The sequence below is a fragment of the Lates calcarifer genome, linkage group LG14 (genome assembly GCF_001640805.2).
Source record: "Lates calcarifer isolate ASB-BC8 linkage group LG14, TLL_Latcal_v3, whole genome shotgun sequence".
Classification (NCBI taxonomy): Eukaryota; Metazoa; Chordata; class Actinopteri; family Centropomidae; genus Lates; species Lates calcarifer.
In genome coordinates this window covers 105016-121350 of record NC_066846.1, presented here as the reverse complement: position 1 = coordinate 121350, position 16335 = coordinate 105016, and the positions used below count along the sequence as shown (strand labels likewise).

The following is a 16335-nucleotide window of genomic DNA, read 5'->3' as shown; positions in this document are numbered from 1 at the left end:
ACCTGAATCCAACAGAGCTGCTGTGGAATGAGCTCAGAGAGACGTTCACACCAGACGTCCTGAGACTCTGTCTGAGCTGAAGCAGCTCTGTAGGAAGAACGGTCCAAACTTCCTCCTCAACCTTGATCAGGTCTGAGACTGGAAGAGCTGGACTGAGGTTACTGCTGCCAAAGGAGGTTCAACCACTTCTTAAATCCAAAGGTTCTCTTACTTTTTCCACAAGCACTGTGAATGCTTAATGTCTGTGTTCAATAAAGACACGAAAGGTTAGAATTGTTTGTGGGTTATTGTCTTAAGCACATTGTGTTTGACTGTGCTTGTGACTTAGATGAAGATTGGATCAGATTTTATGACCAGTTGATGCTGAAAATCATGTCATTCCACAAGGTTCACTGACTTTTTCATGCCACTGTACATGGAACAGAAGAAATCTGACGCTGTCCAGGTTTCTGATGCAGGTGTACGTTTAACTCCACAACACAGTTTCGGTGTCATCTGACTTCAACTGACAGATGTTCTGATTTATATTTGATATAATTCATATAGGCTGAATTAAAATAGTAAAGCATTTAGTTGCATGTAGGAGTTTTCTTTTAGTTTCTTAAAGTGGTAAATCACAGATCACTGCTGACATCTGGATTTATAGCCAAAGTTGAACATCACACAGTGCCTGGATTGGTCCTGATCTGCAGACTGGCTCAGGACATCCTTAGTTCTGTTTTCATCTTGGTGTGGAGATCATTGTTTATCTTCATATTTTCTTTAACTAACTAACACATAACTGTAGTTTAGAATGTTCTTATAATAAATAACCAATCACTCAGCCTACAACCAGCCCTGGCTACGTGCAGTAGTTTTAGGAAAGTGTTTTTAATAAAGTGGCAACTACTCTACTGTGTACTTAGGGAACACGTGAAAACACATTAAAACATCTAAGAACTAATAACTACTTTGTGTTTTTTCATAGTATTCTGCAGTGAACCGAATCAAAATGCACAACACCTAAACTTCTCTGAGTCAAATGAATTTGATGTTAGGTATGTTTTTTTATGGTGCTGAACTTTGGTATTGCATGTTAAGACAGAAGAGCAGTGGAGCAGTGAGCCTAGTCTGGAGCCGAGGAGGGAAGAAGGACCTCCCAAGATGAAAAGTGGCAGGTGATCGGGCCTAACAAACACACCAATCTGTACCATCTCTACTCTGCTATCAGATATGAGCCAGCCTGCGGCTAGTCTGCCCTCCACTCCCACCCCTCACCCCATCTCTCCTCATTAAAAGCAGTTTCCCTTTCTTTTCTTTTTCATGAAATGCTGTTGTTGATCTCTGGCAGCCAACCCTCTCTGTCCCTTCCCTGAACCCTGGCATGCACCCACAGGACAGTGAAGAAAAGGTTGTTCAACAGAAAGTTAAATGGTGATAATGGTGATGCAGGTGATGCAACACACCCTCTGCCTTTCATACTGACAGCTGAGATACAAAACGAGTCTTCATCTTAAACAGACAAGTTCTTTAAGTTTGTAGAGTTTTACTTGGAGCTGGTTATTTCATCTGTGACCCATCATCTGGTTAGATAACAAACTGCAGCATCTGATGACACAACCATGACAACCATGACTGTTAATAAGAAGCATCTTGCATTCAGAAATGGTACCTGACATTACTGGTTCTTGGAAGAATCAGATTTATGGACTGGAAGCATCAACAATCTACTAAGAATTAGAGAAGCAGCAACAAAACAGCTGAGACAACAACAACAGGTCTGAATGAGTCATGGAGTTTGGATGGTTCCCAAGCAAAAAATTTGCAGTATGAGAAAATTGGTGAATGTTATATCTCTCATTGTGCCAATTAAGAACAATCTGTTTGTACAAGTGGTTCCTGCACGAGGCTGAATATTTTAAATACTTATATACTTATATTCTTATACACTATATTGCTTGTATTCTTATATATATATTTATATATTTTATATTTTGATTCTGTTATGACTGATTTCAAAGTTTTCCTGAGGATGATTTCAGTATGACTTGGCTTTAGTATGAAACCAGCTGTAGTTCACCAAGTTGTACAGCTGACACAAAGCCTCATGATATAACAGTAACCTCACTGTATGTAGGAACAAACTGAAATACATAAAAAAGCAATCTAACAAAAAGTGATCAAGGTTCACATCCATAACATGACCAGTATTTATGAAACACACACAAATATTGGTTTCCATATTCCATCAAAACACTTTTAATTCATTCACATTTGATCAGCTCACGCTTCGCTCCAATCATCATCAGCCATGTCATCAGCCACTCCTTCATATATTGGATCAGAAATGTCAGTATATGTAGATGTACTCTTTAATTGATTCAGTCTTGTATGTGAAGTAACTGTAGCAGTAACTGTAGCATATTATATTACCATTGACATAAACAGTGAGATATTTAGTGATCCAGTGTTTTCGCTGCAGATCTTGGATCAAGCAACACTGATCTCCATCAGCAGTCAGACTGTAGGTAGGAAACTCACGGTTTTCTCATCTGCTCTGCTTGGAGCTGGAGTTCAGCTTGTATTAGCTAAGCTTTACTTAATGTTAAAGTTAACTTGCTGCTTTCCATTTTTTTTCTTTCCAGTAGCCAAGTACAGTAATGCTTTTATTGTGAAGCAGCTACAGCTTCCTGTGTGGGTGCTTGTAATTGGTGAAATAGGAGGAAGTGTGGTCTCAGCACCAGATCTCACTGTCAATTTCTCTCAGTTTTATTTTAGATAAACTGAGCCTGACTCCAGATTATGTGGCATGACCCATTTGTTTGTTAGATATTACTTAAAGCACAGTTCTCTCACTGCATCTACACGACATGAAGTGCTCTCAACACAATTACACCTCTTGTATGAGGCATAAAATATGAGATCATTTAATACATAGCCTATGCTAACATCTTGCAAGTATGCGTGAACATTTGAAAAACAAGACTTTAACCTAATGACAACTCATGAAAAAAGGTCAGCTGTGTTTTGGAAATTGTGACCATGTTTGACCACAGTCTGGTGATGTGTTGTTTGGTCTTTGGAATTCATTTTTCTCCTGTGATCTGATCCTCTGTGACACAATGACCTTGAATTATCAGGAAGGTAGCACCACTACCTATTAGCTATTTTTTGTCTCTCTGAGCATGCTGTGGATCATCTACATGCCATGTGCTAAAACATTTACAGCCAGGTTACAAATGAAGGAAAAAGCCTGAATAAACGAGTGGAGAAACACATTAGATGCAGATGTTTTTCAACTGTGCAACCATTTTTCTGGCATTGTTTGAGTCCAGTTGCAAATAAATACAACATTTCTCTGAATGGTCACTTTATCCTATGATGAAACATTTCTGTCTCCTCCAGGATGACAGTACCCCCCATCCATAGGACATAGGGGGTTACTGAATGATTTGGTGACTATGAAACCATGTTGGGCCATGTTGAACGGACATGTTAGACCACCAACATCAAACACCAAATGAGGGAATCTTTTCTAAGAATGGTGTTCATCCCTCCAACAGAGTGTAGAGACTTGGAGAATCAATGCCAAAGAGCACTGAAGCTGTGGAGGCTCGAGGCCCGACACTTTACTACAACACTTTATGTTGTTTTCTTTTTCACCTGTCTGCATATCCCTTCTATCAATATGCTGTGATGTAGTTCACTGATGTTTTGGGTCGTCTTCGCTTGGTGTAACACTCTATACTTGGCTGAGTTGCATAAAGGGTGGCAGTGTTGTTTAAGTACAAACAGGGTCTGCTGCAGCAGAAGAGGAGGTGAAGAATGACCAGGAACATTTCACGTTTCATGTCACCTCTCAGGACAGAGAGCTGTCATGAAGGGGAAGAAGAAGCAGAGCTGGGATGTAATGTGTTGACTGTGACGATCAGTGATGCAGCATTCACAATGTATTTGATTCTATAGAAATGGTGTTTTTGTAGACTCTGTTTCCCATGAACAGAATGTAATCTGGGGCCTTCCAAGAACATTAGAGTTTTTGGATTTTTTTCAGCGGTTAGTTAATTAGTACACTGATCAACTGAAAAAAACCTATGCATTCATTAAATTTAAATAATGCAAAACTTATACCTGCTTAGAATGAGAATGTTAGCTTGGTCAATTTAGCATGTAGCTCTACCACCTCTCTCTCACAGAGCTGCTAGCTATAAAATCAGTCTTGTTTAAACCTGAGTTCATACTGTTGAATTATGACACTTCATTTAAAATTTCACCTTTATGTTACATGTGACATGATCCTGTAGAAAATTACAGAAACCTTTCATATGGGTTACAAACAGTGTGCACTGAATCTGCAAATGTGACTCTTGGTGGAGCTGGTGTGGAATTATATTTATGTCAAATGATAAAACAACAAATGTTTCTTTACATGCATCCATGGTAAAAACTGTTTCAAACCATTGCTAAAAAAGAATTTTGCCCTGGATGAGAAAAATCAACATTTCTATGCACAGACCCTTTCCAAACACTTAAACATACCAGTGTGAACACAGTTCAATTGTAAAGAGGAAAACCGCATCAAGAGGAATGTAGTACTGCACAGCAAGAGTGTGGACCCAACATCACCTACCAAACCTAACTGTCAATCATAAAGCCAGTAGGCCTACATAGAACAGATAGAAAACACCACTAAAGTTGGTTTGGCATGTTAAGTTTGTATCCTTGCTTCAAAGTCAAGTGTTTGTCCAGCAGATTCATTGACACACACTTTCCTGTGGCTCTGTACATGCATTTCATTTGTTCTTTCAAGTTTACAAGACACCTCTCTGAGAGTGTCTGAAGTTGGATATGGAAAGAGTTTCTCTATAACTGAAGTTTAACTTTGTCCTTTGTCTACTCTCTCTTCTTTTTCTTCTTCTTCTTGCGTTCTGGGGAGCTGTTCCAGTAGTAGAGTACCTGCAGAGTGATGATGCCGTTACAGGCTGAGGATATAACATAGGTCAGGGCCATCAGTGAGTCTCCAGTTTCCTGTAAGAGAACAATACAACTCAAAACAATGTACTTGTGTAACATGTGAACACATGCTGATAAGAGAGTAGATTTCCTAACATACAAACTTAAGTTAAATTAATCAAGGCAGTTTACCAGTCTGGACTAAAACTAACATTATGGATCTCTAACTGAGCAAATATAGGTTTGGTAGATGAATTCCTTCAGGCAATCATCTGTAGCCCCTTTGATGCACCTGACAGTACAACAACCAGTCATCTGTAACTCACTGCTAAGAATGCCAGTACTCAGAAAATGGTTCTGGTTTCAAAAGAATACACAGGCAGTTTTGTTTGCCTGAAGTTGTTGAGCATTTCTAAGCACCCAGTGTTCTGCCTAGAGCTCAGGCCCAGAAGCAGGCTCAGGTTGTTTCAGACTTGCCGATTCACTCTTTGCTTTTTTTGTCTGAGGGTAGGTTGCCATCTGTTGGTGAGATAATGAACTGCATGTTTTTTTTAAAATGCCTGAATACAAGTTACTGTCGACGTGGTGACACTGCTGCTGAGCAAAGGCACTCGAAAGTGCTCAGAAAAGTGATGCATCTTTAGCCAATGTTTTGCTGCTGCTGTTGGACAGTACTGTTTCCTTGCTGATAAAGGGTTCCACAGCAGATGACTCTGGAGAACAATTGACCGAATAGTTGTTCCCCGACTCTGTGGCAACATGTTGTATGTGGCTGTGTTTTGTCTGTTCACTTCAGTACTTTTCTGTTAGTGTAAATCTTCTTCCCAATCAAATCAGTACTGTACTGGACACTGGGAGCACACGACTATGGTGGGCTCCCAGTGTTTGAACCTCACAAATATAGTAAAATAATACGCATACCTGAACACCCACCCAGACACTTCTTACCTGTAGTGAGGTGAAGATACGTGCGAGGGATCCAGCAAATAGCAAGAAGACAGAGATGGCTGACAGCTGGCCAGTGTGCCCATTATTGAAGTTAGTTAATGCCTGTATCAGCTGAGACAACCACACACACTGTCAGTCTCTCCTGTGTTACGCATTTTTTTCATTCCTCTTTTACTATAAATTCCTTTACATTTTAGTGAATTGTGAAACAGAAAATACAAAATAAAATACTGTATTACTGTAAACATATTACACTACACTGTCATCGCTTACTCTGCCAATGATGATAGCTGGCATATTAGATGCCTGCATAGAGGTAACCACTGCCATGGGAGTGACTGGAGACAGCAGGAGGACCAGCAGGCCAAAATACACAATGACAAAGAGGACACCTGGGAGAGAAAAAAAACTCCTTTAGACTGAACTTGGCTTTGAGTTTTTCAGGATTTTGTTTCGTTTCATTTTAGAATGCAACATTTCACATGGGGTGGGGTGGCATGTTGCCACTTAAGAATAGTTCGATAAGGGATATACTGGATGCAGAATTTAATGAAGTCGACTTGGGACCAGATCTAAAAAGAGCAGAGCCAAACCCAAACTTATTTCACCGTAATTTTTAATTTAAAGAGGACTTACTAAAATATCACATATGACAATATCAAAATATCAAATATTAATATTAGTACTGGTGCTGCCGAGTGTGCGTGCAGTCTTACCTCTACTGGTTCTTCCTCCGTAGTGCTGAATGAGGAAGCCAATGGTGACTGTCTGTAGCATGAGGAACAGAGCCTCGCCCCAGGCACTGAGGTAACATTCAGCATGTTACTCAATTTGTTACTCAAGAAAAAAGAAGCCAAAGGTGGAGAATAACAATAGCAATAGCACAATAGCAGAACTGTAGAAGTCTGAATTCTCTATGTACATAGAGACAGAGTTTATCTGAAAATGGCCCAACCTGAAGGGGAACTTGTTGGTGATACTGTAGGCCATTGTTCCTGTGATGGCCAGCAGCTCCAGCAGAACAGAATTGAAGCTCAATCCCTCAGCGCTCTTTGCTCCAATCAGCTTTAAGATCTGTGGCAGTTTCACTGTGAACCAGGAAGAGAGTTGTGTGAACAGTACAGATACGTAAACACTGGATTTTATATAACTGCAGTAATGAAAATCTAAAATTTACTTTGGCTGCCAATAATGTTTATGAAGCGTAATTAACCTGGTATGTTTTTGTTTCTAAACAAAACTAAGGAAAAGTTTTGCCCTGTAAAATAAATCTAAATAGAAACAGGCTGTATGCTGATTGTCTCACTATTAGTGCTGGACTTTTTTTAATTAGAAGAGCTGTTTATTGTTGGAAATTTTTCAAAACTTATGCCAGTATATAAAAACATATTCACTTGCTTTTTTAAGTTAAAAAAAGAAAGGGCCAAAAGCTCAAATTTAGATTTAAATCAGGAACAACTCAGTGTTAATTTTGGTACTTTTTTCCTTTAGTCATTTGATTTGTGGTAGTTTTAGTCTAGTTTCAATCATATGGAGGCCTGGAGTGGTCACATCAGAATTTATTTATTTTTTTAAACATACAAATGAAATACAATTAGTTTCCATGTTTTAACTAATTTGTGCACATGAGGTAAGTATATACAGAGAGTCCATGACAACAGACAGGCTTTCTCTCTGAAGCATTAAGTGCACTGCACCTACTTCAAATACCAGTGTTGATTATTAGCTAGCAAGACAACATTAGTTATAGTAATTACATTCATTAAATAGCATACCTAATAGCCTACATTAATTCCACTGTGCAACTGAGCATGGAGCTGTGAAACAACCACCGCCCACCCCACGCCAACCAAACCCTAACCCCAACCCACTGGCACCATTTTTTGTTTCAAAATGAACACTGTAACGGATGTAAATCACTAAATTAGGATTCTGATCAAAGTTAGGGCAAGCTGTACATGTTGTATACGCTACACATTACACTTGTTTTCTCTTGAAAATGTGTGTGTCACATGACTGTTTTGGTCTAGTCATGACTGAGCGATCACGCCTGCAGTAAAATTAGGCTAGTTTAATTAGCTAAAAATGATTAATAACCCTGACATACAAATCAGCACATTCAAAAATGGAGGGATGAATTATGGTTACACATACAAAACTCTGATAAAATATTTCATAAAGAGAGACGCAGAGTCGAGGTGTTTTACCCATCACTGATCCCAGGATGATGCCAATCCCCAGGACTTTGCTTAGGACGATCTTCAGACATGGTACTGGTATAAAATATAAAAACACAGATTAGCTGGCTGTCATACATCACATTGGATACACACCCACACTAAATCAGTCATAGAGAATATAAAACAAGAGAGGATCAGGAGAGAAATGCATGAGTCTGCAAGTAAGGAAGAGAATGAGAGCAGAGAGTGTGAAACCTAACTTCATTTGTAACTCATATTCTGTGGCCTATCATTAATGTGTATAAACTACAAAGTGTTAAGCTGTTATTTCCTAAAACCAACATTACTCAAACATGAGGAACTAGTGATTCCAGTGAGATGTGTTCAATGTTGGCTGGGCTCTAAAAAAACAACAACACTAAAGTTGAGGACTAACCCGCCCACCTGAGCTTTACCTGCGAAGTACAAATTACAGAAGCTGAACACACTAACATGTTTAAAGGCATGACTCTCCAGGGGCCTGCACACCCACACAGTATTCCTGCCAACATATGTGCCTTTAAATGCACTGCAGTTAATATAAAGCTATTGTTCAAATATGGTCTGTCAAAGTTGATCGTTTAATAGTTTAGCATGTTGTATTTCATACATTTGTTTACACTAATATATGTACTGTATGAACATTGATTGAACATGTCTGTCCTCACTGAATTCATATAATCAGATCTTGGTGCCATAAGATTGTGTGTCATGGCCATGACCTGCAATACTGATCCAAGGCAGGCATTTCAAATAAATTCTGCTTTTTTGAACCACATTTAAGAAGTACACTGTGTGTTCTCAGTTACCTGTTGTTGTTGTTGACCAACAACATAACGGATTCACAAATTCTCCCTATGTTGATCTAGCCCTGGCTTGACTTATTGATATACAGCAGTAAATATATTTAATGAATTAGAATGTGATAGTGTATGGGAAGATTTTAGTGCTGCTCTAGTGGAGATTCAGTCAGGAAATATAGGTTTCCCTCAGTTACCACGGCGGTGTGTAGTTCATTTATGGAACATGGAAGAATGACGAAAGGGGTAATCAACTACTGGTCAATACGGTTTGATATGTCCATTATGTTGGAGGCAGGTTGCTAACTCAAAGTAGGCGGCTGTTTTTCTATATGCAGATTCAACTGACATATATGTTGAATATATGACCACCGTGGTGCTCCGGAAACCTAAACAAATAATCTGCATAAAACAAAAGCAACTAGTTTACTACTGACATGACGTTACGTTCCTCACTGAGTCTTACACCTTCCAAATGTCTTTACGGTATCAGAATAAAATTCTAAAGAACCACTTACCATCCAGAAAGTTGAAACTGAGAAAAAACTCGTCGTAGCACGATTCTGGCATAAAATAGGTCAACAAAAACCCTTTGAAAGGATCCATAAAAGACGACCCTTTATCTACCAATATTTTATCCGCCATTGTAGAGGTTAAACGTGACGTTGCAGTTAAATGCGTAACAATTAAAGAGCCCTACCACTTCGCATAACAATACAGTGGTTCCGCTGTCTGGAAACAGCCACAAATGAATGGATTAGAATTACAGAGAGCTGCAGAGTGAGTTCTAAAACCCGGAAATAAGTTTGCATTTTACACTTCCGGGTGTTGTGGTTAAACGTCTGAAATAAGGTCCATTGTAAACAGAAGCTCAAAGCAGTTTCACATTTTATTCTACAACATAAAATACATCGGTAAAGATAATCCACTCATGAGTTTTTACGTGTCTATCTATACAGCAGTCCGCCTCAGCCTGATGTAACTCTACCACTCTGTAATGGTTTAAAGGAAAATTTTCACAGATATTATACAGAAAATAAACGTAATGACTCTGTTGATCCAACCATATTTCTTTCAATAGACTTGCTTGCATTTTGTGTCGCTGTGTGTGTGTGAAAAACTTCGTATTGAGAAATGATTGTCAGCAATTGTTAAAATATCATCTGCATTGAACAACATACTCAGTCCTCATCACACAGGAGCATCAGTGCCTTAACCTACCTACCACATGTCAGAGGGCTGACCTCTCAGTTTCTTATGGAATGAAAGCCCATGAAAGCCACTTAGTTGTGAAAGTGCACTTGAACATAATTTCGCTCTTATCCAAACAACTACAGGAAACATGAACTAAATTCAAAGCTGAGCATGAGCATGGGGTTTTCATGTTACAGCCAACCCTCATACTTGGGCTGGAGTATCTGTTATAGGAGCATACTGAATGACTTTCAAAGATTGGAGTGGAGATCTTTCCATTCATTCATTTTGCTTGGTTGGCAGACACAGGATCAGTACCAGACATTGTCCATTTCTATTTAACAACACTCCCTGGAACCTGCCAAGAAAAGTAATATAATTCTAATTCTATTACTGAATGGCGATTTTTTAAAAATAATTTCACTCATAATTGGACATTTTATTTCCTCAAAAAGTTATTTGACACTGTAGTTTCATTTAACATGTTCTCTACATTTAAGAATCACTTCTATACATTTGATTTTAAAAATGGCGCGTCTCGTCTTTGACCCGGAAGTGGCTACAAATACGGCAGCTTTTCGTGTGAACTGCCAGCCAACCACGATGGAGACAAATAATATAATGGTCTCTGACCAGTTTCAAAAAGTCCCGTTGTCAGAGTCCCAGCTGGACTTCTCCGGTCAGCCGTACTCCGTGTGCGTCCTCAAAGTCGGATACTGTCTCCCTCAGAGTGACGGGACGTTTAAGGCCGACGGGACCATCACACTCATAACGGGACCCAAGACTATTCTGGTGGACACCGGGGGACCGTCGGACCGGGACTTTCTCCTTATGTCACTGAGAGACAGGGGTCTGGAACCGGGAGACATAAACTTGGTCGTGGGGACTCACGGACATTCAGACCACATAGGAAATCTGGGTCTTTTTCCAGCAGCAGTGATGATTGTGGGATATGATGTCAGTGAGGGGGACACATACCGTCCCAACAAGCTGGCACACGGACACACCTACATTATTGATGAACATGTAAGTTTCTGTAATTCAGTATTTTGTCACATCCTCAGAGCAAACACTGGTGAAAGTGTTTGAAAAGTGAAAGTAATCTCCCCTAACACTGAATGTAAAGTTACTGTGTTCCAGTTAAAACAGACAATGCTGTAAAAGGTGTTGAAGGTGATCTTAAAACCTTTAATACAATCAACCAAATTATTTCATGGTGTCAAAACAAGAAAAGGGCACAGTGCATCATCATCATTCAGTGTGATGGTAATTAAGACTAAAAATAACAGGCAGCTTGTTTACTGCTCCATCTTCCTGTCAGTTAAAGCAGGCCAGATCAGTGATGTCAGTGATAGTGGACCGTCAAACAAAGTTTTTATTGGCTGTGACTGCTTCCTTGCAGCTCTCTTTTAAATGAGAATTACCATGCTTGTGTGTGTGTGTATATATATATATATATATATATATATATAATATATATATATATTATATATATATAATATATATATATATATATATATTTATATTTATATTTATAATGCATTCACATACTATAAAAATCTAGTGAAACCTTTTCTGTTACAACCTGGCAACCCACTGTGATATGATGTGAATATCACCTTTTCCTGGTATTGTGATTAGAGCTCTAAAATGAGGTATTTTGAAATGCTTGGTAAGAAAAAACACCTTTTTCTTCCATTGAACATAAATACTTGAATTGTTTTCTGTTAAAAGAAATAGCACTTCAAAATAAAATTCTAACTTCTTCTAAGGGTTTTCTTCTGGTAGAGGTAATTCACTCTCCGACTGATGTTTGACTGGTGTTAATTTCTCCTTTAAGCCACCAAAACACTGTGAAAAACTGAAACAAGTAAACACTCAAGCACAAACATATTATCGTTACAAGAATACTAGAAGTCCTCTCGCCTGATCACAGTATTATAAGGGAACATTTCAACTGTGCATATCAGCACATTGTAAGTATTTTAAGTAGTATTTATATATAAGGTAGTGTATGTAGAAGGTTTCACTAGTTTTCATGAGAGCCTATCAGCTGAGTATGTGAGCATAGCATTTTTCAGTGGTTTATGAATGTGTGAGAGGCTTTCAGTTCAGTATGTGGATATGTAGTGATTCTGATGAATGTCCCTGGTAGCCCCTCATACTTTCTTACCCCACTTCTACCAACGTGGTATGGGTTCTGTTCAGGTTTACCCACCTAAATTTAAACTGCTCAGGGCATTTAGATAAAAACTAACCTGAAAAGTTGGTTCCTGGCTGGAACAAAAAAAAAAAGAAAAAAAAAAGCAGGTTTTCAGCTGCAAACTGTGACAACATCAGTGTGCGTGTCATATTCTACAGTTTGGAAAGAGAGGACAGAGAAGTCAGCATTTGCGAGGACGTGTGAGAAAAAGAAAGAGGTCAAGCTTTCAGGTTGAGAGATGACACAATGTCTGTCATCTGCCTGTTGGGGTACATATGCTGCATGCATGTCATTTAGAAACATGAAAAGTGACAGGAACTTGTGCTGAAGAGAGAAAAAAGAGAGCTTGTGAGAGAACTTTAAACTATGCCTACTCTCACACCTTCACACACACCTGAGCAGCTGTAGTGTAAAATGTGTGTGTAAGCCCTCATGAACTTTTCTAGACATTGTTTTCTCGGCAGAGCTGTATGTGTGAATACAAACGTCTGAATCAGTCAGACCAGACATTAAATGGATTTTACCCTGCCAGCTCCTTAGTGTAAAGTCCATGTAATGTTTGATTGAGCGAATGTATGATAGAGCAGGTCACTGTCTAGAGAATTTACAGCGAGCACCATTACTACACACTTATTCTCTCTAAAACATTGTATTCATTACATTATATATGAAGTGAGTCCAAATGTCAACTTGTTTTTACAACCTAGTCGTGCTGTTGCTGGGCTTTTCCCATCAGTCAGCCCAAGTGTGCACTTTGCCCCAGGCTTTAGCACTGTTAGTGGTGTGCTGCTAGGTTGCAAAGTCATCAGGAGGAGAAATGTGCCTGCCATCCAATGACAAGAAGAAGATTTGGATTAGCTGAAAATCATAATTTGGGGGGCTCAAAAATGTGTTGGTTCAAAATAAATATGAAAATCGAAGCATGTGTCATATACACACTCAGCCATAACTTTATGACCACTGACAGGTGAGCTGAATAACACTGATTATCTTGTAACAATACAATGTTCTGCTGAGAAACCTTGGGTTCTGATATTCGTCTAGAATGGTAATTTGACACGTACCACCGGCAAAATATTGTTACAGACCAAGCACACACCCCCATGGCAAAGACACTCCCCAATGACAGGGGCCTCCTCCAGCAGGATACTGCTTCAACCACACTGCAAAAACTGCTCAGAAGTATCTCAAGGAACTTGAAAAATAGCCTAAGGTGTTGACCTGGCCTCCAAACTCCCCAGATCTCAATAATGATTATAATAATGTTATGGCTGATCAGTGTATAATGTGTGTAACATCAGACCAGACACCCTCTCTGCAAAGCTGTATGCTTAATTATACAACATGTTGTTTTGTTCTCTCCTCTCCTACAGATATCTGTTGTTCCCAGCCCAGGCCACACAGGACAGGATGTCAGTGTTCAGGTGAAGGGAACGTCAGTGGGCACGGTGCTTGTTGCAGGAGACTTGTTTGAGTGCTGCTCAGATGAGGACAGCTGGCGGGATCTGAGTATGAACACTGCAGTACAGGAGGTCAGCCGCCAAGAGGCATTACGCACTGCTGACATCATCATACCAGGACATGGACTCCCATTTAGAGTCCTCAGGAACTGAGGAACTGATCCTGGAGATCAGGGCGGGCCAGGTCATGTAAGGAAGTGATTTCACTGACACTAGGTGGAGTTTTACAACTTTTACCATCTCCTGACAGTGGACTGAATAATGTATTTTATGGTTTGTAACAGAAACACCTCTCTGTATAATGTAAAGCAGTTCAACAGCATCAACACTTGTCTGAAACCTTAAGAGAGAAAGAGTCCTTTATTCAGATGGCTGTTAAACTCAGCAGTATCACAAACAGCTGCTAGGTCGTTAGGGGTGGGCATCGATCCAAGTATCAATAGTATCGATACCAATGTTGGTATTGGTACCGGATCGACACTAATGTGATGGGATTGACACTTTAGTTTCTGTCCTCTACATTCAGTATGTTGCTCCTGTTTCATCAAAAAGTTGACATGTCTGTGCAAACACTGCTTTCACATTTTGCAGTACACTTTGCTCGTCTTCCTCTCCCTGCTCTCACGTGTTCTGTTGTCGTACCATCACAGACACCTGTAGGCTGGCAGAAAGAGGAGTGTCGTGGAGATATTTTACGGCTGTAAAAGAAAACATTGCAAGCTGCAATTTGTGTAGGAAGGCTATCTGCTGCTGTGGCAACACCACCAGTTTATACAAACACATGAAAAACTACAATAAAGAGAACTCAGAGCTGCAAAAGAAATGAAGAGGGGAGGAGGAAAATCCCTCAGACAGACCCAGACCCAGGTACACAGACAGAGGTTACTGATAGAGACCCTTCAGAGAGGCAAATACCCAGGTAGCTTATGTGGTGGTGGAAGTAATATTTTAGTCACTCATGACAGATCTTGAGCATAAAGTGCAGGTGATCATCATAGTTGTTACTTCGCAGACTGATTACCTATAGTAACTAACTGACAGTGGAAAGCAAAACTGACAAAATCTTCTAGTGGTCATGAAAATGTGTTCAGATTTAGTATATTGTTGATGCATTCATTTTGTAAATCATGGCACACTGCTCTCCCCTACATCTAAGTACATAAGCTGCTTTTAGTAAGTAAAAAGAATTTGTATCGTATCAGTATCGGTGATACTGGCCCTGTATTTACTCTGTATTGGATCGATTTGGAATTTTGCAGTATGGCACATCACTAATTTCATCACGACATAATCATCTGAATAAAGGCTTTTTAACTTGTTGCCAGAAGTGTGTCTGTCTAAGACCATCAAACTGAACATTAAAATGTTGCTAAAGGAGGATTCCTTACAGGACTGTAGTATCAGACTGTGTTAGTTTAGGTGTTCCTAATAAGTGACAGGAAATCATGTGTAGCAGGAGTTCTTGTTCTTTTTCCCATGAAGTAACACACTGTTTTACAAAATGATTCATTAAGAATGTTTCTTAAAAGTCAACTGACTCTCATAAAGGCTTCATACAATATTTTGTGCTCATTTTGCAATTACAAATTTTTAAAATGGGCCAATACAAAGTTTTTACTTTTTACATGCTTTCATCATTTTTAAATCAAATGTATTTATTAAGCTATTTCCTACAAACAGTTGTTTAATAATGTAAACAGGCTGTTAACTGGAAGAGCCCGTGAGCTACTGAGGAAAGACAGTGACCCACAGCTTTTATTGAATCATCTACTGTCAAAATCAAAAATGAGCCCAGCTTTTATTTTAAAATTAACAGATATCTTTTATGTTTGGGGTCAAACTGACCTCAACGATTTAAACCTACCATGCACTACTGTTGCACAGCACAGTCCACAGCCGAAGCACAAAGATCATCAAACCATGAATACATGACTCAGCACAGTTACATTTTCGGTCATTGTGGTGAGTACTGTTCATTTATTCACCTGTAGAGGGCCATCTCTAACAAGATATGACTTAGTATATCAATATCAAATATCAAATCAGGCGAATCACTTATTTACATTAGAAGGGTCATTTCTGAAACTTTCAGAAACAACAATATAATGAATCAGATGTGGTACTCCCAAAATATGTGTGAACACCTTTGTGTTAATTCATTCATTTATTTGATCAAGTGTTCATTTTTAACATGTTCATGTGCATAATATCAGCCCAAATCTTTTGTGATATTTCATTTGGTATCATGGACTGTACAGGTGGAACTGTGGGCATTGCAGCAGTTGCCTCAGGGGGAACTTCTGCACACAGAAACATTTAACTCCACATACACTACACCAGCAATGACTGGAGTTTTAAAATGATTTCGTAAGGCAGTTGTTCACTTCTCTTTTCTCTGACTTTAACTGCTCTCTGCTCATAATCATTAACTGAATCACACCTGTCAAAAAACAAATTTCTACATAATCTACAAATTGGTTTTAAAGTTAAAGAGGAGTCTGTGTGTACAACTAAGTCTCCTTAAATACCTTTGAGGGACATTGAGGCTCCTCTTCTGTCTCACAATTTGACATTGTTAA

At 39.1% G+C, this 16335-nt stretch overlaps 2 protein-coding genes across 2 annotated transcripts; one reads left to right on the top strand and one right to left on the bottom strand.

The window, feature by feature from the left end:
• Nucleotides 1–4240: 4240 nt before the first annotated feature.
• mpdu1b (mannose-P-dolichol utilization defect 1b) lies at nt 4241–9667 on the bottom strand. The gene is made up of 7 exons (XM_018693937.2): nt 9418–9667; nt 8088–8153; nt 6836–6968; nt 6597–6682; nt 6154–6272; nt 5881–5991; nt 4241–5007 (listed from the first exon to the last, which is right to left on the bottom strand). The coding sequence occupies exons 1-7, from the start codon at nt 9542–9544 to the stop codon at nt 4873–4875; spliced, it is 777 nt and encodes a 258-aa protein (XP_018549453.1). The 5' UTR covers nt 9545–9667; the 3' UTR covers nt 4241–4872.
• A 938-nt stretch (nt 9668–10605) lies between these two features.
• On the top strand, nt 10606–15075 carry mblac1 (metallo-beta-lactamase domain containing 1). Its single transcript, XM_018693939.2, has 2 exons — nt 10606–11119; nt 13670–15075. Exons 1-2 carry the CDS (start codon nt 10622–10624, stop codon nt 13907–13909), a joined length of 738 nt encoding a protein of 245 aa, XP_018549455.1. The 5' UTR covers nt 10606–10621; the 3' UTR covers nt 13910–15075.
• The last annotated feature ends 1260 nt before the right edge of the window (nt 15076–16335 follow it).